This window comes from Alexandromys fortis, unplaced genomic scaffold (assembly GCF_014885135.2).
Source record: "Alexandromys fortis isolate MF-2015 unplaced genomic scaffold, M_Fortis_MF-2015_v1.1 scaffold_62, whole genome shotgun sequence".
Classification (NCBI taxonomy): domain Eukaryota; kingdom Metazoa; phylum Chordata; class Mammalia; order Rodentia; family Cricetidae; genus Alexandromys; species Alexandromys fortis.
In genome coordinates, this window is record NW_026067942.1 from 3,448,422 (window position 1) to 3,472,951 (window position 24,530).

Below are 24,530 nucleotides of genomic sequence, written 5' to 3' on the forward strand. Positions count from 1 at the left end.
CCAGGGGACTGTGGTAGAATTACCCTCTCCTCCTCCCACTCTCGCCTACTCTGACTTTCTGCTCCCCTTCTCAGCGCTCCAGCCATCTCCCTTCCTGCTGTCTCACCCCCTTCCTCTCTACTCTCTACTCCTCTCTTCCCAACTCCCATCTCCCCTCTTTTCCCTCTCTCCCATCCCCCTTTTCTCCTCTTTCCCCTCATCTCCCCCACCCTCCGTTCTTCCTCCTCTTTCCCCTCATCTCCCCCACCCTCCGTTCTTCCTCCTCTTCCCCCTCATCTCCTCCACCCTGTTCCTCCTCCTCTCTCCCCATGTTCCTCCTCCTCCCCCTACTCTTCCCCCTTCTCGCATCTTCCCTCCCCTCTCCTTCCCCCTGTCAGGCATCCACACATGCCACACCCACTCACTGTGGTCTGTACAGCTCACAAGAATTATCACAGAGGACCTTTTCAGTCAGTTCATTACCAGAGAGTTGGCCCCAATTAAGGTCCCCAACTGTGGTCAAGATGAAAATCCAAAACTCTCCTTGATCACAGTTCTGGGGACTTACTACTGTCCAAGTGCCCAGTGACCAAGAAAGTGTTAGTGGATTGAAGTTTAGGATGAAGGTAAGTGGCCCCTTGAGGAAAGTAGAAGGTTTGGGGGGAATTGATGAAGAATTTTGGTCTAAAACTAACCACAGACTTGAAATACAAAGAAACCTCACTTGCAGTCTATATAGACTTCAAGAAGGGAAGAGTCTTTCTTTGCTTTTGCGTTCAAAGCCACTGCAGGCACATGGAAGATCTGGTCACAAAAGTTACCCCCAGACACAGACACAGAAGTAACTCAGAAAACCTCTTCTTCTGACATATTATTTTCCAAAATTATTCTTAGTCTGGGGGTTATGCTGTGTAATCTACAGCAGTACATGGAATGGTAACACCACAGACTGAGCAGTGATGGTGAATTCTCCATCTTTCTATGAGCTAGTGGAATTTGCCGACTAAACTCGGGATGTAATTAAAGCCGATAGAAGCACTTCTCGTACGTTTTTGTTGCAAATTGATAGGATCTCCTTTGTCTGTGATGTTAGTGAGATTGCCCTGTAGTTTTTAATTTATCGGGTTAAGAAGCACAATTAAAATATCTTGAAAAGGATCATAATCAGACACCATCTTTGGGGTTGTCCCTGCCAAGTCGATAAAGGGATCAGTGTGTTTAATAATTACCTTCTTTGCTGCTCATTTGTTCTGTTTGTGGCTGAAGTGTTAATAAATACCTTGCACCATTCCGGTGGGAAAGGCTTCCTGCTTAATTAATAAACTCGGAAGAATCCATAGCACACTGAAGCTCGTCTCTCTTGTTAGTGTTGCCTGCATCAAAAGAAAAGCCTGTCTTGTCAGCACGTCTGTAACTGTCACGGTTATGAGTTATTAAGAAACGTCTTACAAAATGCTGGCTTTGGATAGGAATTAAAAAAAAAAGATCTTTACTTTTTTTAATAAATAATTATCTTGAATGTTAAGTAGCAAGAAACCCTCCTGATGCTAAACAGGAATTGATTCTCTTAAAGAAGATGCCTTCCTGGAAAAAGCTCTGTAAAGGTTCACTGGGGACAGAATTGGCTTTGAGCTGTCTTTATTTCTAACCGTTTTCTCCTACATTCCAATCACCTGGGCTCTTTATGGGCCTCCATCCTAGAGACACGGAGAAGGCCATGAGCATCTAGCATCTGCTCGCCACTTAACTATTAATTAATAAATGTCAAGTTCCTGACAAACATTTTGATTTACATGAGAATTGAATGCAGCAATGAACTTAAGAGCACATCATGGCAAATGTAAGCTTAGCACAGACAAGCTCCGCTCGTGAGTGTGCACATTTGATAAATATTTGAGCACCTACTCTTGCGGTGTGTGTTGTAACAGTGAATTAAATCATACCCCTGGTCTGTAGCCACATGTCTTTCCTGGGAGGTTTAAATTACCAATCTGAGGTGCTGCTTTTTGTTCTAATTTGAAAGGAGAAACAGGGTCAGAGGATGATCTACAAAGTCTGTTTCTGTATAGCGTGTGGAAGTCTATCCCATTTCATTCTGTCTGAATGGCTGAGGCCACTGACTTTTCTGGGATCCTTGAGAATATGAAAGTACCAATATCTGAATTATGTGGGTGGGAGGGGGGATATTCCATAAGCCACACAGCTCAAAGGGTTACCTCAATCTTAGTCCTGCAATAAGTAGAGATAGTAAAGTACAAAAATTCTCTATGTCGTGTGGCCAGACAGATGGTTAGGGAAAAGGGTAGAATATGTATTTCCGATTTCCTTGCTAAGCTTCTTTCATCATGTTCCTAACTTCACTTCAGACATTTAGATGATCAAATAAAACACCCATAGAGTCCGCTTGGACCTAAAGCGGTTATCCTAGAGTTTTCTTTACACAGGAGTCAAAGATACTTTGGAAACAGAATTTCTTGCCTGCCTTGGTTAAGTCTCAGATTGAAGATCGCCAGTCTCTTTCTGCATCAAAGGCCAGGTGAGGGATGGGTCTACTGAGAGCATCTTCCACTGTAAATGGACTGATTTAACATAGGGCAGCCGCTGTGGTGGGGCTAAGCTCTGCCTTTCTCATCACGCCGTTTAGTTTCCCATGTCTTTGAGGACATGACAATGTATGCGGTTCTGCTAAACAGCTGTGATACAATAAACAAAATGATCCAAAGGAGGAAAAGAAATACGCTGGGCCCTTTGGCTGGTCGGGGTAGATTATACATTGACTCTGAGGAGGTCTGTGCTTGATCTTGGAGGAGTAGAAAGGAAGTCCACGTGTCTGGCAAAGAATGAGCCCGGTGATTAAAAAAAAGGAAGCGTAGCGGGAGCAGTGTCATTGCGCTGTGTGCTTTCCCGTGTTTCTCTGCAATGAACCCGTCTGGGCAGATCTTAGGAACTCTCCCGTCGGAATGCTAGGCAGGCAGATGCTGTTGGAGACCACACCCCTGAAGGTTCACCTAGGGGAAATGCTGCAGGTAATTGAACACCTTGTCCGAAGGCACGTTCTCATTGTCGTCTAACATGGGCATTGGCAAAAACAGTCTATGAGACCACAAAGACGTGATACTGAAGCATCTCTTTACAGTTGAAGTACTGGTCTTTGCCCAGGTAGGATTGGGAAATTAGTTATCTAGTTTTGTAGGTTTTTTTTTAATGTAAGATATATTTGTTTTCTTTTATGGGTATGCATGTTTGCCTACGTGTGTGTGTCTGTGTGTGTACCACTGGTGCTGCTGGTACCTATGGAGACCAGAATACAGTGTCAGATCCCCTGGAACTTGAGGTAAAGATGGTTGTGAGCTATTTTTGTGGATGCTGGGAACAAATTCTGGCCCTCTGTAATAGCAATTAGTGATTTTAACCACTGAGCCACTCTCCACTGCATCCGTCTTATATTTTGATAAGCGAACCTATGTAAGCATCCATATCAAGCAGTTTAAGTGTAAATCATGGCGACAAGGGTTTAAATCTCGCGTTGGGGTCACCAGGTCTGCATGGAAAACAAACCGAATGAGTCATCTCTCGGGCTTCCCTGAGCTTGTCTTTGTTCTCGCTTTCATCGCTCTGGAGAGTTAGTTTATTCGGGAAATTCATACTGAGCAATCTTGCAGAAATGCATGGATGGTTTAAGAGATGAGTCAGGGAGGAAGGGAGAAGGCACTGCACACCCCAGTGTAGGGCCGTGCACTAGCATGGCTTGTTTGGGGAAAGGGGCATGGTAGTGGGGACACAGCAGTATGATAATGCTTGCAGGTGACTCAAATCTAGATTCTGCACCCAGTGGCTGAGTGCAGATCCTACAAGGAATGCTTTAATCATGTGACCTTGGATGTGTTTGGTCCTTAATTTTTTTCATATGTAGAGTGGGAAAGACACTAGAATATCCTCCATAGAGAGTTAAATATTCATTGTCATTTTCTTACTCCTTGGCTGAACCTGCTCATGTTTGCAGATACAGCTCACAGCCCCTCTATTCGCCAAAATTCCTGGCCAGCTTGGCTTCCAGCATTACTCAAGGGGAAAAGCCACAAAAGCTGTTGTGACATGGCTGTCCCATGAGCCAGCTGCCAGGCTGCACCATTCCCTTCATCTGCTCTGGCTTCACCGTTCTCTGAGGCACCACAAGAAGGTTCTTCTTCAGCGTCGACGTCTTTGCCCTTCCTTCTGTTTGAGTTGCTGTTTCCTGGGGTTTCAGTCTATCCTGGCTACTGTAACAAAAACACCATAGATTCAATGTCTTCTACACAGCGTACATCTAAGGAACTGGGAGGTGTAACATCAAAGTGCCTGGGCCAGTCTGTTAGATCATAGGCATGGGGGAATTCAGGAGAGAGATCTCTGAGGTCTCTTTAACTAGGGAATTAATCCCATTCGTGAAATTCCACCACTTTTTTGTTTGAGACCGAACAAACCCGATGGCCCCATTTCTGAATATGGTCTCATTGGAAATTGAGATTCCAGCATATCAATATGGGAAATATACCAGTGTTTGGTCTGCAGCATTTATATATAGGCATGTACTCTTGGCTCATTAGAATATCTGCCAAGTACCATGGGTGGCCCCTTCTTTCCACAGTGCATCCCTGAGGACCATTTTACCCCCAATGGTGAGGACATTCTGCTGCACTATTGGCTTAGTGTCTGTCTTTATCTTTATTCCCTGACCCCAGTGTAATCCATTGAAGGACCCAAAATTCTGTCTTTGCTATATTCCTAATGCTTGTCATATAAAAGACACGCTACAGAACTGATTAGTGGGGTGCCACAGTTTTGTTTTTGTATGTTCTCCTCTTCTTCTTTTTTATCAGTAAGAGAAAGGTAGATGGGGTCCTTACTGTGAAGGACTCTGTGGGCTCACATGAGCAAGCGACAAGGCTAAGAAGATGGCATCCTTTCTTACTACAGATCTTCACGGGAAGAGACACGCATGGGGGAGACCACTGGTTGAGCTCTGGCTGGAGACATTAAGAGCTTGAAACAGGCAATATGATTGAGAAGAGGGAAAATGGGTGAAAAGAGTTAGGAGAAACGTCAAAGAAAACTTCAAGCTTTAAATTCTGTTATTTAAAGTTATACATTTTTTAATTGAAACATTCGGAGTTGTTGGTGATGATGCTATTGTGCGTGTGGGGGGAGGTATATTTGGAATAAGTTTACAGAGAGAAGAGCTCTGTTACTGATAACCAGAGGTATTTAGGTTTGACTGAATGGCAAGAGGCTGGGAATGAAATGTGTATCTCTGAGGAAAAGGTGAGCTGGCCGTGTAGATGCTTTACACCCATGGAGAGGGGCGCGGGGTGTGTGGAGAAAAGCCGTTGTGTGCATGCATGGGAAGACCGCCACAAAGGGAGGTAGAAAGACCAGAAGAAAGACGGGGGCGGCACCCGTCCACGGGGACTGTTGGGGGAAGGACATGATGCGTCAGACTAGACAGAGAGACTCCAGGAAAGCAAGCAGAATGGAAGGGAAGCCAGGCTGTGGGAGTGGGGCAGTCAGGTGAGAGAGAAGATCCAGGCTTCAGAAGACAAAGGGCGAGAGCAAGCAGGAGAGCAGCTCATATTGCCATGTTCTTCTTGGGCATCGAGGTGGGCAGGGAGACAGAAAGACATGCAGAGAAAATAGGTGTTGATGAGGAACCAAAGCGGAGAGGGGATTTGATGGAATGAAGGGACCACGGAAAGAATCTGAGAAAGATTGATACATGGTAAAGAGGCTGCATAGAAAATGTATGGAAGAAAGCCCATGAGGGGCTACAGCAGGAAGGTCAGGCTGACTCATTGGTAAGGCTGTTTTGGGACGAGGAAATAGGCTTCTTCCTCGTAAAGAACTGGGAGAGCAGCTAGATATGTTCCAGTACAGGTGAGAAGGGGGAAGTAGTTCATGGGCGTTTATTGTTTAAATTGGGATCTGAAGACATAATTGAAAAACAGTCATCTTAGAAAGAGATTCAGGCAGAGAAAGTGTCCGTTCATGGAAGGCTGTGCCCTTGTGTGCCTAGTTCTGAAATAGGGTCTCAAACACACCATATGACAAGGCTAGCTTAGAACTTGTGGCCATACTGCCTTCACCTTCCAGTCGCTGGGGTGGTAGGAATGAGCCACCAAGACCAGGTTTTGCTTTGCCGGAGATGAACCCCAGGCCTCTGTGCATTCTAGGCAAGTGTTGTAGCCCCTGAGCTGCATCTACAGACTTGGGAACTCTGTTTTAGCTCATGCATTGAAGAACGCCCATGAAGAATCCATGTTATATGAGGGCATTGAACTCTTAATGCCTAACTCAAGGCTATATAGCTACTAAGTAGCTATGGTTACATTGAAACCACTTTTCCTTACCCTCAATCCATACTCTTGGGAACTCTGCTGAGCTGTACAAAAAGTCTCAATGCCTCCTAAGGCAATGACGCATCATCTTAACATGTGTACACATATCCACCCCCTTCCCCTGCAAGTCATCAGCCTGGAACCCAGCCTTCCAGCAATCTGCTCCTTCCTTGCCTTGCCTGCCCCACATGGCCACCATTGCAAGACTCAGTCTGGTTTAAATTGACCCTCACACGGGCTTCTCTCCAGGATAAGTAAGCCCTGTTGCAGGCTGTGTATCTGCTCATATTCATGAAGTGAGCCAGCATGAGACCACGGCATCCTACGGACTGAGGGCATTAGCACTATGAGCTGCCGCTGAGTCCGAGAGGCAGAGTTGAACTAGATACTCCCTGGAATGTAGCACTTAGGGCTGTCAAATGACCCTCCTAGATGGCCCTTTTCCATTTAACTTAAAGTTAAAAGGACCCGTGGAAATGCTTAATTCACCAAAAGGGATGTGATGAAATACGTTAAGCAAATGTAGCTTTATTGGGTCTTAGGCGCTGTGAGTTCTTACGTGATATAATCAGTTCATAATTGAGAGTCATAAACGTCTTAGTTATGTATGAACAGCATTTTATTTATACCGCCTGTGTCTCAGTGTGGGTTTTGTTGTTCTTGAATTATAATTTTGAAAATATTATAATCTCATATATACTCATATAACTACTCATGACTTATAATCACATGCGTTGCTGACTTTGGATTAGCGTGTGGTGTAGAACATCACACCCCATCCATCATGCCTTTGCGTTTATGCCCCCCTCCCACAAGTGAAATAGAAGTTAGAATACCTGAACCATTCCTGCCCTTTCAATAATGCCCTAAATACAATGTTCACGGGCATCCCTTCCCTCTCTAATTTGCTTTTTTTGTGAGACAAGGAATAAATGAGACATTCACTTGGGCATTTCTGTCTTTCACGAAACCTGAGCCATTGTGGAAGGAACACTTAAGAAGCTTGGGGGGTCGCCTCTGTGGGAGCGGCCACCTCCCGGACGTCTCCTCCTCCCCTCTGTCGTCCCCAGGCAATGTGCCTGCATTTGTGTGTGCAGATTTATAGTTTATCTTTATCTCTGCCTTCATCTGTAGGTAGCTATTACAGCTGCCTCGCCTGGATATTGTTTGGGCCTGATAGATCTGTCCGTAGTTCATCAAAGGGGAGCCGAGTGCCTAAAAGCCATCGGGTCCAGCTGAGGATGAAATACGAGCCATCAGCCTTGGTAATGGCTGTAAAATTTCATAATTACACGGCCTTTATTACGTTGCATAATGATCCTGAAGCAGTATGGAACAATTAATTAAGATTTTCAACCGTGGCTCTTTCAGAAATTAAAAGGTGCTAGGAGCTGAGAAATGGGGCTCTGTCTTGCCCTGGAAGCAGCAGGGATGGATGCCTAAGGAAGGCTCGGCCGCATACTTCTTTTCCCCTAAGAGGAAGCATCTCTTGGTTACAGAACACACATTAGTACCCTCACCCGTTTCCCAGCCTTTATCTCAACTTCAGAGCCGATATTTTTTTAAAAGGAACGGGCTTTTAAAAAAGTACCCAAGATCTATAAAAAGCTCCCCAACTTCCCTTTTCTCTCCTTTGAAAAATTCTATTCTGCCGGCTGCTGTAGTCATTTATCACATTTATGGTTGTTCCTCTCCACACATTAAATAAACGCAGGCCCTGAGATAGGGGCTGAGTTAACTGTCTCCAACAGTGCACTGACCAAGGGGTTTCTCTTACACTCTTTCCTATTGAGGCACTAACATTCTTCTAAGATCTCCACACTTTGGACAGCCATTTCCAAAGGAAGGCTTTACTACTTCCCTTTATTGTATTGTGGATACAGCATGCCACTTCGTATGTGTATCAGTTATTTTCTTCATAATCTTGTCTTTGCACTCTTTGAAGAGGAATTAAACTTGGGAAGAGCCCGTGAGAGCTACTAGAACCTGAAAGAAAGAAAGAAAGGAAGGAAGGAAGGAAGGAAGGAAGGAAGGAAGGAAGGAAGGAAGGAAGGAAGGAAGGAAGGAAGGAAACTAGGAAAAGTATAGGTGTATACACATGTATATACATACTAAAACATATGTGAACAATGACCTTTGTTTATGGGTATGCATGTGCATACTTACATATATGTGAATAATGAGCCATTGTTGGCTTTCTTTTTGAAGTCAAGAATATTGTGATTCACTTCAAGGTGGTTGTGAGGAATAAAATCCCAGTGAGAAGATCGTGAAAGCAGGCCCAGTATTTTTAAGGCCTAGAATCTAAACCTCACGACCGACTTTCCTCGGTCTTAGACAGGCTGTAAGGGTGTGTCTTCGGTGCTGGCGCCGATGGAGATGGGAAACGATGCATCCTGACCTCACGATCTGCAGAGAACTCCCGTATATTTGTTCCCATCAAGTATTATTGTTTTTAAATTGACAATCATCACATAACGTTTTACAGATCTAAATATTTCATGGGAGACTAAAACTTCCCTGGGGCCTCCCCAATAATAAACTTTAGGCGAGGAAAAAAAAATGGAAAGACTGATGTACTTCACGGAGGCACCTGCTGCCCTAAGTGAATTCTCTTGTTGAAGTGCTCAGTCCCTTCGTACAAATTTTCTGATCCCCTGTCATTCGCATTCACACGCCGAGCGTCACTGCCTGCAGAACACTTGTCATTCTTTAATGGAAACAAACAGTCCTTGCAGCCAGAGCCACAGTGTCATCTCACAGCCCCTTGCTGTGTTGGCAATAGTGGAATGACAGAGAGGCCCTCGGTAGGGGTAATTAAAATGTAAATATTGATATTTTATTATTTGAAATTACTTTCCAGTGCGGCATTTAATATCTCTCCATCTGTGCGACTCTGTTTAGCGGTCACTTTACTGCAGCTCTGGGAGCCTGAGCCGCGGCTTGATCCCCGTTATGTCAGAATGCTTGTTGCTGCTTAATTTTGATATCTAATTAAGTGGAAAAGTACAGTCCACACTGTAATCCATGGCATCTTAACCAGCTGCTTGGGTATATTTAGAATTAATCTCCACTATGGAATCATCCTAATGTATGCAATTAAGAGTCTGCCGATGGCTAATTAGGTGTATTAGGATCAGGCGGTGGGTTTTTTTTCCCTCCCTCTCTCCGTTTTTTCCCCCCTTTTCCTTTTGGACCACTGCCGACATAAGAGTGTCTGCCTCCAGAGGTGTTCTTAATGCCACTCAAATCAAGTTTAGGAGATGACACAAGTTCCTAATAGATTCATCTGCGTGCCCTAAGCCAGAGTGTCGTCCCTGTATTTTCCTTGAGTCAACCTTGTGCGGGAGGCCTAGGAATTCCTAGGGGTTATTGACAGGATCTCGGGAGGCCCTACAAGGGACTGCAGAGGACAGAGATGGGCTGCATGGGTGACATCATTTTCCAGCAGACCAAAGCAGGAGGCTGGGAGAAGGATTTGGGGGCTCTTGTTCCTGTAAGGAGGAGGGGGGTAGCAGTTGCCTGTGCTGGCATCTGCAATATTCCAGCTCACTTGTGAATGGGGGAGTTTCTCTGGGAATTAGTGCAAGAGGTTCAGGTTTGCATCCCACCCATCCGGGTCAGATATGACAAGTACACATTCATTGCTAAAGATGGCGCTCACCCTCTGACGCCAAGGACTCCCAGGAGCTGTGCTGTCTCTTGATTTTCATTGTTTCCTTTTCATTCGGTCAGTTATCCAAACTGAGAACCGTCAGAGAGGATAAGGCAGAGCCAGGGAGGAATCGAAGGGGCTGCTCCTGTTGTCAGTGAGAAGATGGCTGGTGGTCTCCCCCTGGAACCTATGCCAAGCCATAACGACCTAGCTGTGCCTCAGCCAGCAACACCGGCCACGAACTGCGGAATACACATTCGTGAGCACACCTTCACTAGCCACAGAGGCATTGTGCCGCAGCCAGACTCCAAAGTGAAACCCCAGAGGCAGGAGCACAGAAAGGCTGTTTTTCCAGCATGTCTGGAGTGCAAATTACAGCCAGATCGCTCAGGATCTATGCAGACCATCTCACCTCGTATTTAAATGCAGAGATTTGTGGCAGCAAGCTATAATTCCATGCCTGTGACGTGAGTCTCACAACTTGCTTCCTCTACATATTTGCACAGGTACCTGTGACACGTTATTCATAGTGGCCCATGCTGCAGATTCTCTGGTTGCATTTATGCACAAGGCCTCCTGTTTTATTTTTTCTTTCTGTCTCTCCTCTCTTTCCTTCTAGGGTATAGTTCAGAGCACTATACAGTGTCTCTTTTAGGAAAAGCAAGGGAACACATGAAGGAGTTTCTTTCTGTTTATTTTCCTGCTTTTTGTGTAACAACCAAAGTGAGAAAGGGGAGGATTCAGATGCTAAGGGGATGAGCATCAGCTTTCAATACTTAGGGCCCTTTCTGGATGTGTCTCTATAGCAAGGAAGGGAGTAGGTATGTTTGAAAAGATTTGCAGCTGTTTTATTTAAAAAATAATGTAGGGGTTATTTACGAGTGTCTCTCAGAGATCCCAACTCTTGCTCATTTTAGTGAGTGTACACATACTAATTTTTTTTTAATTTATGACTGGTAGATGGATACCAATTTTCAAGTTTGCAGTTGCACTCATATGAAAGAAATGCCTCTGGCTCCCCTAATTGCTACATCATTCTGCGGCCTCTATGAAGATGTGTGGCGTTCAGCCCCGGAAGAACTATGACAAAGGGATTTATTTAACAAGACGCCATGGCGTTCAGTGAGCTCCCCAGACTTCATTAGTCAGCAGAATGACGACCTTTTATGGGCTTCTTAGTTAACTTTAATCCTAAAACAGATGGAGGCAGGAGGAACTGGGATTGTAAACTTCTCTTTTCCTTTCAGTTTTCTCTTTTGTGACATCCAAGTAAACGAATGTGTAACCCTGTGCCCCTCCATAGCTTATCGCCCAACTTATCCAATGTGTTAAATATGCTTTTAGAGTTTTAATATCATTTTTGGGCACATGAAACAGAAACAAGTGGCCAGGGCTAAGGTGCAGATTTCTGCTCGATGTTGACTGCTTCTAAGTAGTCAACTTTTTACAAGTTCTTATTAATTTGACATATGGGGAAGAGAGAAGCACATATATGTATATATAGACATGCATATATATTAATTAAATTATATTTTGAAGTTAGAAACACAGTGGGGAAAAACAAGTCTTGGAAATAACAAAGACGTTTAAAAACTACCAGTAATTTTTTGTTGTTGATCTTGAAAATTAACCCCAAATTAAGGTTGACTCTTTACTGATTCTAAGGAGCTTTCAAAGCATATCTAACTCTCACAGACGTGTGAGTGGTGGTGTGTTATTATTAATAATCTTTTGGTTAGCTGACTAAAACTTTGGATGGCTTGCAGAAGCATGTTTTTGACGCTACAGTTTACTTTTGCAAAATCCACCCATTACCTTGTATTTTTTTAAATACAAACTCATTTTTAATTTCTAAAATAATTAGTAGGAAAGCAATCAATGTTTATAAAAAATTAATATGAACATGTTGCTTTCATGTTAAGGTTTGGGGTACCCTGTGTGATTTCCTCTAGGTCTTATCAGATTTCTTATAGATTTAGGATGTTTCTATTTTATTTCCTAGGTATTCTTGTATGGTGTGTACACAGTGATATTTGTTCTTACAAAGGAAGTTGTTCTTCCAAGTTATGTCCTTCCTTCTTTCCCTTCCCCCCTCTCTCTCCCTCCCTCCCTACCTCCTTTCATCCCTTCCTTCCTCCTTTCCTTCCTTTATAGATGTGTGTACCTGTGTGTGCCTGTGTGTGTGTGTGTTTTGTATGTGGATGGGTGCACATATACAATAGCCATAGGAGGATGCTGGTGTCCTTCTTTAGAACCTGATGCTTTATTCCTTTCATCTAAGTTTCCTGTCTAAATCTGCAGCTTGCTATTTTCACCTAACTGACCAGCAACCTCAGCAATCCCCCTGCCTCAGCACTCACAGGGGTAGGATTACAGGTGCACACCCCAGCATGCCCAGCTATTATGTTGGTATTGAGAACTCAAACTCGTGTTTTCATGCTGGTACAGGAGCGTTCTTACCCAATGGACCATCTCCTCGGGCTCTCAAAAATTATTTTCTAAGGAAGGCTCTGCGCCCTGTTTGGTAAGATGAAGACTGTCTACAGGTCATTTAAATTACACCAACACCTTTTCCAGACATAGTGGACAGAACAGGGCAGAAGCGACAGCTTTGCTGTCTGCACATGTCTGATTCACTGCTTTACAGTGGGAAGGCCACTGGCTTTACACATGCTCTTCGGTGAGCACTTGCCCAGGGAAGCCCAGTGTTTCAACATGGACTAGGAGGCACAGGACAGATGTGCACATGCCAGATGTGCATCTCCGTGCTGCTTCCTCTTGTCTTCAGAAGAAGAAAAGGGTAATCCCCGAAGCCTAGTGCCCTGTGTTTTGATGATGACTTTTCCTTCTTGTCCTCCTCTTCTTCTCCTTCCTCCTTCTTTATTTCTTATTCATCCTCCTTCTCTTCTTCTTTCTCTTCTGTAACATGAGCGGCCTGGCTTGTTTGTTGTTGGGGTTTTTGTCCCACCCGGTATCCCACAACTGTTTAGCCCCAAAGAAAATCACACATAGGTCTCTATAAGTTATAAAATTGATTGAGCCATTAGCTCTAGACTCTCACTGGCTAACTCTCACATCTTGATTAACCCTTTTTTTTTTGATCTATGTTATAGCCATGTGGCTCAGTACCTTTCTTCAATGGGGCAGATCACATCCTGCTGCTTCAGTGATCTGGGCAGGAGTAGGAGGAATCAACTTCCTCCTTCACAGAATTCTCCTTTTCTCCTTACATCATTTCTATTTCCTGTCTTGTTTTCCCGCCTATATTTCCTGCCTGGCCAGTCAGCATTTATTTATAACATGATTGACAGAATACAGACAATTTTCCCGCACTTTTCCTCTTCCTCCACTTGTCCCTCCTCTTACTCCGCCTTCTTGCTTCTTCCTCCTCCTCCTCTTCTTCTTTTTCCTCCTCTTCTTCCTTCTCTTCTTCCTTTTTCTTCCTCCTCCTCTTTTTTTCTTTCTCTTTCCGGATCTTCCTCTTCCTTGTTTAATGTGGTAGATATTATCATCGTCATCATCAATGAAGACTTGGTCATTTTTAGGAAGTAAGATGTTGAAATAAATTCAATGTTATACCAGAAAATTCAAGTTTTGTCCTACTGGAATTCTGCAAGCTAAGGGAACATTTTTTAAAGGTCATTATTATTTATGTTTTATTATCTTTTTGTAAGCACACGAAATAATGGCTTTCTTTGTGACCTTTTCATATATCATTCTTTGCTCACACTTACCTCTCTGATGCTATCCCTAATACCCCCATCCCACACCCAGTGAACACCCACTACCCCCAATCTGCCCCAAGAAAGCCTTTTTATCAGGGGAAAGCATATGTATAATATTTATTAAAAAGATGACTAAATAACCATGGATAGGATCATAGAGATGGAATCCAAAGAGAGAGTGGAAGTCTCAACCAAAACTATGGAGGGACTGGAGGATAGATAGAAGGATGCGTACAACCAAGCCCTAGGTTTCCCTCCTCTGTGTTCATGTGTGTTGTTACCCATTCTTACTTTGTCTATGGTCTTTTCTGCATCGTGCTCCAGTCTACTTTCCCCTAACTATAAACTTTTAGGAGCTCATGGAAGAATCCCACTCATTTTCTCTACTCTAAACTGCTGGTCGTACCATAGTGCCTATGTAGATGCCCCAACTGTCAATGGCTATGACATTCCTATGAATAAAACCTCTAGAAACATAGTGATATGAGGTTTGTCATAAAAGATTTCAGGGTCATCTCAGATGACCTTAGTGCAAATGATGGCTAGAGGCGGTGCGGCATGTTCTTAAGTCTCATCAGTATCCAGGTGCGAGGTATATCACTGGATCCTATGTCCTTCTGTCCCCAGTACCGTGACCGTCTTCCATGCTCACTGTACCCCATTTCTCTGCTTCTTCATAACTGTAATTTTGCCACTGTTATGAATCATAATGTGAATATCTGATATGCAAGGTATCAGATATGTCACTCCAGAAGGGGTCAAGACCCACAGGTTGAGAACTGCTGGCTATGGGCTTGTCTGCTATGGACTGGCCACCCAGAAGTGTTTAGGGAAAGGAAGGACTTCCAAAAAAAGGTTTGCAATTCCTAGAGAAATTCTTGGCATCCTTACTACAGTTTTATCTGCTCCGCAGCAGCTTCTTTCTCAAATTCAGGCTGTTGGTTGTACTCTTCCCACTACTGGCCAGGAGATGGTTCAGTCAGGGAGGAGCTTGCTGCACAAGCATGCGTTTGCTCCCTAGAACCCCTGTCAAATGCCTGGTATAGTTGTGTGAACATGTAATGTTATCATCAGGGAGACAGAGAGCGGAGGGCTACCTGAGGCTGATTTGGACAGTCAGTCAAGCCCCGTTAGTGAGAACCTGGTTCATTGAAATACTATGTCTTAAAAAGTAAGAGTGAGGAAGACATTACAAAGACCTCTGGCTCCCACATATATGTATTGCCATATACACATACATGCACACACACACATACACACGTTCTCTCTCTCTCTCTCTCTCTCTCTCTCTCTCTCTCAGAGCCAAGGCTCAGATCTGTGCATTCTGTGAGTTATAGAACGAGTGATAGTCTCTGTCAATATGGGCAAAAAGCAACTGACTTAACACACGAAATTGTATTGACTCAGGGCCCTGTGGCTGAACATCTACTGGAAGCCAAGACTGAACCTTAGTGGCACCATTACTCTTGCCCAGTTCCTGTAAATGTCAGGTTTACTTGTGCAGGGCCGAGAGAACCTGCCTGCTCTGCCTTCCCCAAACCAACTTTGTTTGCCGTCTCAGTGAGTCACTATAGGCCAATCACGATGGTGGCACGAGATGCTATTTGTTGAAAAAAAATGTCAATTATCTTTATTTATTTTTGTTTTGTGGAATAGAGAAAGTGCCGTTCAAAGCCAGAGGACAGGCAAATCAATGTCATGATTAACTGATACTAACAAATATCCTGAGGATTTAAATGCTGGGCTTCCTATTCTGAGCTAAGCATTTGCCAGGGAAATGCCTAGCAGGGGTTAAAACCAAATGCCTGCACGGCAGCCTATTTCTGTCAACACTCTATTCAGGAAATAAACATTTATGCTTTCTGAAATGAAAGTGTATTTTTGAAGACTAGCCGTCAGATATTTTTTGCCCTTCACACTTTCAAATGCTTAGCCTTTTTGTACGCTGACTGTAAAGTGCATCGGTTTGCCAGGCTGGGAAAAAAAATGTCCCCGACTAGTGCCTGTGGCACCACTATCAACTCCCGAAGTTTCCAGCCGAAATGGGCAAGAAGGTTGGCACAAAGCTTGCTTTCTGCAAGTCCACTACCTCAGGGGCAGCCGCCTCTTGAGAAGCTTTTCAATCCTTCCAAGGGCTGTCGTTCTCCACCGTCCCCTGGTGTGTTTGGAGTGCAGATAAACACACAATTTAGCTGCCGGTCAGGGTAGAGAGCCCTTCCTCTGAGGGAGCTGCCCAAATACAGTAAATGGCCCTGACTCCAGGACAGGCAGAAACGAAGAGAGATCAGACATGTCAGAGGTACCAATGGCAGGGGCTGCGGCTGGGAGAGAAACATGTGCTGTGGTGTTTCCAAAGCTGGAATAGGGCTGCACATTGCAAACTGTAACCTGTCACACAGCCAAGATTAACATCCGGGGATGCACAGCCCGTGAACTTCAGGGGACACAATGTCAAGCCCCATTTCATTTCACTGGGGAGAAAGGTGTCCTGCCAAAGACAGCTATATGTTCTAGATGACAAGGACTCTACATTGTAGCCTGGTCGCTATAACACACCAGCAAATGCCTGGTAAGGACACAAACAAGTAATTATCGTTTGGACACAGTAGCTGAGCGCCAACAGCACAATCACGTCTCTAAGAAATCCTTAAAGTCATGTTCGCGATGGCAGTGTTTTCCTTTTAGGCTCGTCATTCAGGTGTTTGTGCTACTTCGCTCACGGCTCCTGAGAAAGATGCAATTTCGTCCGTGTGTCTTCGTGGAATGGCAGTATAGCCAGCCATCCTCAAGGGAGGGGAAAAAGATATTGTTTTTGAAAGTCAGGTGTTGGTGGTGCAGGGCAGTAATTCTAGCACTCAGTGGACAGAAGCTAGAGGATCCTCACCGTGAGGCCAGCCTAAGCTAGGTAGGGCCATCACTGTGAGGCCAGCCTAAGCTAGGTAGGGCCATCACTGTGAGGCCAGCCTAAGCTAGGTAGGGCCATCACCGTGAGGCCAGCCTGAGCTATGCAGGGTTATCAGTGGGAGATCAGTCTGAGCTATGGAGGATCATCACTGTGAGGCCAGCCTGAGCTATGTAGCAAGTTCAAGGTCAGTCTGGACCACACCAAATAAATAAATAAATAGATAGATAGATAGATAGATAAATGAATAAATAAATAAGAAATGGAAATAAAATCTCTATTGCAGATTGGGGTCTCTTAGGTGGGGCGATAGGAATGTTTTGTACAAAGTCTGAGTGCCACCCTATGTCCGGGTGAGGAAATTCTTTCTGCCAGTTTCTGGATTGCAAGGGTGAACTTGTAAAGGGATAAATTATGAGACACGGATTTTTCCAGCCGGAAGACGTAGAGGCCCTGATGGCCTTACTCTTTAAAGCATGGATTTTGTGTTTTCTCCCGATGCTTTTGTAAAAATTGTAGTGCTTTAACAAAGTGAGGGGAAAAAATACTTCAGGAGGTCAAACAAGCAAAGTTGTCTTAGCTTTGTGTTTGAAAAAAAGAAAAACACCTTTCCTTTACCTTTCTTTCTTTGTAATTTCAGAGTAAAATAAAGGGAAGAGTTAGGTTTGCAGAACTGACGAGCACAGACAGCGCAGATCCGTCAACACAGAGGAAACAAACGGCAGAACCAACCTTTAAAAATGAAATTTTATTGCTTTTGCTTAATTAAACCCCAAAGAAATGTCGCAGACATTGTTACTGTTGAAAAAAAATGTTAATTTGTAAATCACAGGGACAAAGCGGCCCCGTGCAACTTTAAAGTTTCGGCACACGTAAATGTCGATAGCGCGCCTTCTCCATCATCAGCACTAAATTCACATTGACGCCTCTTTTCTTCTCCGTATTGATCCTTCCATGAGAACGTAGATTTGTATCTGTTAATTAATGCGTCCTGAAACAGCGTTTGTATTAATCAGGCAGATAAGAAAAATTGGATGGCTGCACCCCAGTGACAACCGTAAAAGTGCTGGCCCTGATAAAATCACGGATGGACCTCAATAAAAAAGTTCCTCCTTCCACTCAATAAACTAATCATCCTGCTTTTAATTATGCGGCCGAGAGATGGGTGGAGATGGGAGGATGTGCAAATCTATTTACTAACTACAGTGTCTGGGGGGGAGGATGGGGCTGTCTCAGGACGACGCTCCGGGCTACCAGCTCTCTCCTTCTGCAGCATAACAAGCTGCTGGTGAGGGTTGCAAGGAGGAAGAATTAAACCAGGAAAATTAAAAAAAAAAAAAAAAAAAAGATCCGTTCCTTCTGGCTCAGAAGTTTCCCAGTGATGATTTTTGTTTTTGCTGTTGATTGACTTTGTGAAAGAAACCCCTAGCAGACTTTCTGTCAGTGTGGGATGGGTGGTGCGGTGGAAAGAACAATGAGTTTTGTTTGTCTTTTGTAGAACTTAATTTTCTTTGATAATTATTTTCCTCCGTTGACTCCATTAAAATGCTCTCAGAATATATTTATTAGTGTAATACCAAATTCCACTGATGGAAAATTAGGGAAAATCACCATATGAAACTAGACCCCAAGAAGCCCTGGCAAATGCCATATGAATGCCTTCGTAAGGAAAGAAATGGTATGGGGAGCCCATCAGAAGAAGTGCAAGGAACCCTTTTGTGGTTTTACTAAGCACGTATGATACCAAGGGCAGCTCACTGGTCTTTTTACTGACATGTGGGACAGAACTGATTACATGTGAATAACAACAGGGCCAACTGATGGGGAACAGAAGCCTGCAGAGGTTGGAGCCCGCGGATATTTACAGTGGGGTCTTAATGTCTTAGGACGGGCACAAAAAGAGATTTCTTAAGTTGCCTTAGCTACATTACTCCGCCTTCTACAGGATTGCTGCGAGAAGGGCCTTATACCATGGATGGGTGTAATGTACCATGCAGTAACCATGGGCTGGGGGAATACACTTGGAACTCTGGGGCATATGGATGGCAAGGAAATAAACTTTTCAAGTCTCTAGGAACAGTCAGCTGGTCATCAGCTATTATCACTGACATATCCCTTCCCAGTACAGAGCTGAGATGCAAGTACATTATATCACACACACACACACACACACACACACCATGAATCTACTTGGACTTAAAGAATTGTCTTGAACAAGACTTTATTTTTATTTCCCAGTCATTTTCTTTTCATTACTCAAGTGTGGAAGAGAATTTATATAACCTCTATGAATGCTTTCTAATATTTCAGTGAAGGATTGGCCAGATATAATCTCAGGTGAAAATAAGTCGCAACTTTTTACTTCCTTACACTTCCCAACTGCATGTTGTGAGTCAGTAGTTAGAGGGTTGCTCTTCTTAAATTTCCCAAATGCAGAAACAGGTTCATTGTCCTGCGCAAGATGAAGGGCTAAGCCGGAGCCCAGCCAGTCTTTACATTTGGGCTCTGGCTTTCTGCCCGCTCTTCCCACCAGACACTTTTATTTCTATATTTAGAATTTTTAACAAATAGACTTTAATAATAAGTACGAATTGTAACTTCTTTCTTTGGCGTGGAGGCTGGTAACCTAAGATTTCTCCTTTCTTTATATGCTGGTTAGTGTTTCAAAGAGGAATCCACAATGACGTCAGCTGGGCTAAGTGGCCAGTTGCAAATGCTCATTTGGTTTTAATTCGTCACACAATTGTTATGGAAGCATACTTCCGAGTTGCTGTGTGTTACACAGTTTAAATCGTTTTCTTCCACGGTATGTGAGGAAAGCACTAGGGTTTTAAAACCAGGTGGTTGAAGGTAACCGAAGCTCCCCCTCCTTTAAAGTTGGGAGTAGATCAGAGAGGTGGCTTGGTGGTGCTTTCTTTACAAACAAAGGAAAAAAAACCATCCCTCTATCTTGTTTCCCTGGCTGGGTTTGTGATTCTACCATTGCATCAACCAATAGGAGCCAGCTAGTGACTTCGACTTTGGGTTCACAAAATGATGCTGGGGCGGGGGAGTTAATAGCTTTTCCTAATCAGAGCACAGCATGGTTTTGAGCCCTGAGACAGACCTTGCCCATCCTAGGAAGCTCGGATTGCATTATGAAATTGTGGCTTTAGAGTAACTTGATCCACCCATCTTCCCATGCAGGCTTCTCCACCCTGTCCCTGGCTGATCAGATGAGCCTCCTGCAGAGCGCGTGGATGGAAATCTTGATCCTCGGTGTTGTGTACCGATCCCTTTCGTTTGAAGATGAACTTGTCTATGCAGACGATTATATAATGGACGAAGACCAGTCCAAATTAGCGGGCCTTCTTGACCTAAATAATGCCATCCTGCAGCTGGTGAAGAAATACAAGAGCATGAAGCTGGAGAAAGAAGAATTCGTCACCCTCAAAGCGATAGCTCTTGCTAATTCAGGTTGGCATACCTATGTGGTCCTTATTGCATTGTTAAGACTGCCAGTCTTTCCCTTTCGGGCTCTTCTCGGGGATTTGTGAGGTCCACTTGGTAAATTCTCTGTGAGTCAGCAAAATTATAATCAGTGCAGCTTTCTAGTGAAAAGTTAGGAAGAAAAAGAAACTTCCAGGGAGCGGCTTTTATTTCACTTGCTCCCGTAAGTGGTGACACTTTTACCACCCTGTGCATTTACTAATTTGGGCCATAGTTAAGCAGAAGGCCTTGAGGGACTCACACAAATGGGCACTCTTGGGACACAATTAGCTCCATTGTTGTTTCTGTGTGAGGCAACGCCAGTGAGTTATGGAGAGACACCTCTTCTCTCAAAAAGGCCAGTTTTGCAATTGAGAAAAATACATGCTGTGTTGCCTCTTGGTTTTGTTAGGAAAGAACACTCTGTGGCTTATAGTCTGGAATTCCCTAGATGCCAAATTCTGTTGAGAGCGCCCCCTGCAGTAAGGGCTAAGGAATAGATACGCCTTGCCTTTGCACAGGGGTGTGCTAAAATCGGGACACACTCTGGTAAGTAAAAGTCACTAGTACTTTGTAGTTCTCTCTTTGTGCCTCCCCTGATGCTACATGGTCTCTTTTAACATTTGCATAAAGTTCAGGATAGATCCCTCCTAATGATGGGCCGATCTTCAGATATCTGCCTGTCAATAATGGCTCTCAAGCCATGTAGCGTTGACAGTCACACCGTGCTCTTTCTGGCTGCTTTTGTTTTGACCCTATCTTTGAACTTTATCTTGGTTGCTGGCCAGTAGTTTTCCCTTTAATTACAAGAAGGAAACTGTCAATAAAATCTGTTAAATGGGATGCAATGAGTGGCTTGAATGGGCGCTGGCTATTTGTTCAAATTCTGCAGTATTCAAGGTATTGACAGTTTGTTTTCTGGGGCCATATGTGACGATCAATCTCAGGCTGGGCTCAGCCGCGCTGAAAAATGAAAAACCAGATTGCTTTTGCTTACTTGTGGATGGCGATTTTGTGATGTGGCGCAGGCTGGCCAAGATGAGATCTTCTGCCCAAATTGCCCCCCTGAGAGCCGGGGATGCGTGACTGTTTTTAGAAATAATTTTTAATTGATTTTGTAATTAACAGTTCATCTACAATATTGATGCACGAATCCTTGGACTGATAGAAGGGAAATTGTTTTCAACAATGAAGTTGTACCTTCCTGTTTGTCTTCATAATGGGCGTTAGCACTTCACAGGTTTAATTGTGAATATAACCCACTCCCAACCACACCATCCACCCTAGCTCCCCTCCCTTTCCTGTGAAACTTAAAATATGATTTCTTGTGACCAGTGACCTTGTTTTTATGAACTCGTGAGAAACCCTGGCTCTGTTCTCTGAGGGTCCACGTGGGACATAAGATAGACGTTTTCTAAGAATAGTTTGTTTACCTCCACTATATAGCATTTCTCCAGATTGGATGAAAGATTTCACAATACTGGCTTTGCAAAGAATTTTTACTTGATAATCATAAAAATAATTCTAACTGAAACCATTTATGCAATTTGTTGTTTTTCAATTGGAGCGAGCACATTTTGTATCTTTTTATGTTTCCAGTTGATTTTATAAATTGTTGGTTAATTGTCAACCCTGAGCAATGCTAACTTTGTCATCCAAGTCGCTATAAGTTGTCAACTGGAGATGTTCCAGGCATAATTTATGCCTAAGTGTTCTAATTTAGGCTCCCTCAGATCCTTACTAAAAGTTTAATCATTGATACTGTTCAAACATGGATGCTCCAAACCCGTTCTGCTGCAGCCAGTCCAGGAAGGAACCTGCATTGCTGCAGTCACATGTGGTCAGAAGTCCTTATTTACTGCACTTGTTAATTTCTTGAATTTAAAACTAGAGATTTTGAAGACATTTCCTGCCTCACCAGACCTAGTTGCTGAGTAGCATGGCTTTTCAGAGGGTTTCTGCACAAGGTGATTCTAACATCTGTTTAGCTTCTTTACACCAAGAAAATTAATTGCATCTCGGTCCAAATCCTAGCCTTTTAGTTTGGGGTAACCTACTTAGAAAGTCATTTTCTTTGATACTTCGGATATAAGGTTATTTTGTTCCTTTTGTTCTTTTTTTTTAATTTATTTATTTCTTTATTAATTGTTCCATTTGTTCTTTGACCATAATTAGGAGAACAGAAACAAACTTGTGGATTTAGTCTTGTTTGGATTCAATGTGAGTTTCTTAAATGCTTATGGGAACATTCACGTGAGTGTATCTGTGTGATCATATCCCTGGGAGTGTATCTAGTGCACACATCCCTGCGAGCACATCTGTGTGCACACAGCCCTGCGAGCACATCTGTGTGCACACATCCCCGTGAGAGCACCTGTGTGCACACCTCCTGTGAGAGCACCTGTATACAAACATCTCTTTGAGCATATGCTGATATTTTGCATAGATGTGCTAGAAAACGCCCAGTTTTTCTTTTAGTATTCAGGAATTTTAGATTAACATAAATGATTTTTTATGTAAAAATTAATATTGTTTAGTAGAGACCTTTGTGACCTTTTCCTGCATGGCTGTTGATGTTAAGAGATATCTCAGTAGCCGGGTGATGGTGGCGCACGCCTTTAATCCCAGCACTCGGGAGGCAGAGGCAGGCAGATCTCTGTGAGTTCAAGACCAGCCTGGTCTACAGAGCTAGTTCCAGGACAGGCTCCAAAGCCACAGAGAAACCCTGTCTCGAAAAAGAAAAAAAAAAAAGAGATATCTCAGTTATCTCTCTTGTCTTATTTTAAACATCTTCTTTTATTCAATAATCATAAATATTGTGCTTCTGCTTGGCAAGCAGTTTGATTCTTGATAAGGGATGTCATGCTTTTTAGTGAGCTCATTTCATTCAAGTATAAATATGAATAAAATTAAGTGCTTTCTTTTTATTACTATCTAATACTTCTAAAATAAATATCTGCAGATAGAATACTATAATTACTATTTTGGTCATCAGCTTAAACTCTGGAGTAATTCTAGCAACCTTGTAATGGAGGACTAAGTCTGGACGAATTGTGCACACATTGAATCCTCATGGAGGTTTGGCTTAGTGTCTCTCCATTATTTTTATTATCATCCCCTCAGGGAGAATTTTGATAAGGTATTCCTTATAACTTGATAATTAAATAGCAATACCACAAATAAGTATTTGTTTATGTAGCATATATTTGGGAATGTTTTGTCTAGGGGTATGGTTTTCTATTCTGCAAACCTGTATTTCCTCTGTTTCAGAGGACAAGGTTTAGACATGTAAGTAGTTTCATTCATTCATTCTTTTTAAATTTTGAAGTAGGTTCTTCTCATATAATACATCCCAAGCCAGCCATAGTTTCCCTCCCTCTTCTCCTTCGCTGTTTCCTAACTCCTCTCTCCCCCCAGATCCACTCCTCTGCCATTTCCTCTTCAGGAAAGAGCAGCCTCCAAGACATGAGAGTAAAACAGGACAAAGTAGAGTACAGTAAGACAAGGCAGAAGCTCTCTCATTGAGGCTAGACAAGGCAACCCAATAGGAGGAAAAGATTCCCAAGAGCAGGCAAAAGAGTCAGAGATACACCGGCTCCCATCCTTAGGAGTCCCACAAGAACACCAAGCTGACAGCTACAACATGTATGCAGAGAACCTGTGTGCAGACCCAGGAAGGCCCCATGCTTACCGCATCAGTCTCTGTGAGCCCATGTGAGTCCTGCTTATCTGATTCGGTGAGGTGTGATCTCCTGGTGTCCGGTGTCCTCCATCCCTTCTGACTCATGCAATCTTTTCTGCCTCTCTTACTCGGAGTTCCTCTATCTCAGTGAAGACAGATCTTGAACAGGGAAGTAAACAGTGTCCAATGTCACATAGTGACATAAATATTTGAAATGAGTTATAAAGGTGATGAGATTGTTTTGGTATGGGGAATGTTGACAGAGACTGTATTCTGAAACCTCAAGATAGAAATGTAGCATCTCCATGGAACTAAAGGATGAGAATAGACGTCATTAACAAAATCCTCTTCAACCTGCAGCAGCCACTGGTTCTTAGAGAACTTTAAAAATTTGCCCTATTTTCTATGATGTTCCAGAGATGACTTTAGTTAGTTGCTGGCCAAGAGTTTATATCCATCCATCCATCCATCCATCCATCCATCCATCATCCATCTATCCATCCATCCAGAAATGCATATATTTATTTATTATTTTTTGGAGAACCTTATTGTGTCAACCTCTTTTTAAAACTTTCTCTTGGGGAATCTCCAAATGTGCCCATGGGGAGACACATTTACCTGAGACGAACTTGTAGTCACTGTAAGACAGAGAGTTGTAGTCACTGTAAAAGAGTGAGTTGTAGGGGCTGGAGAGATGGCTCAGTGGTTAAGAGCACTGCCTGCTCTTCCAAAGGTCCTGAGTTCAATT

The 24,530-nt window shown here is 43.4% G+C and overlaps 1 protein-coding gene across 2 annotated transcripts in view; it reads left to right on the forward strand.

Moving 5' to 3' along the window:
• The window catches only part of Esrrg (estrogen related receptor gamma), a 541,176-nt gene that overhangs the window by 506,842 nt on the left and 9,804 nt on the right, over positions 1-24,530 (forward strand). For both annotated transcript variants that reach the window (XM_050148263.1, XM_050148262.1), the window contains one exon: positions 19,819-20,088. In XM_050148263.1, the coding sequence (XP_050004220.1) occupies positions 19,819-20,088 (270 nt within the window). The remainder of the gene's footprint in view (positions 1-19,818; positions 20,089-24,530) is intronic.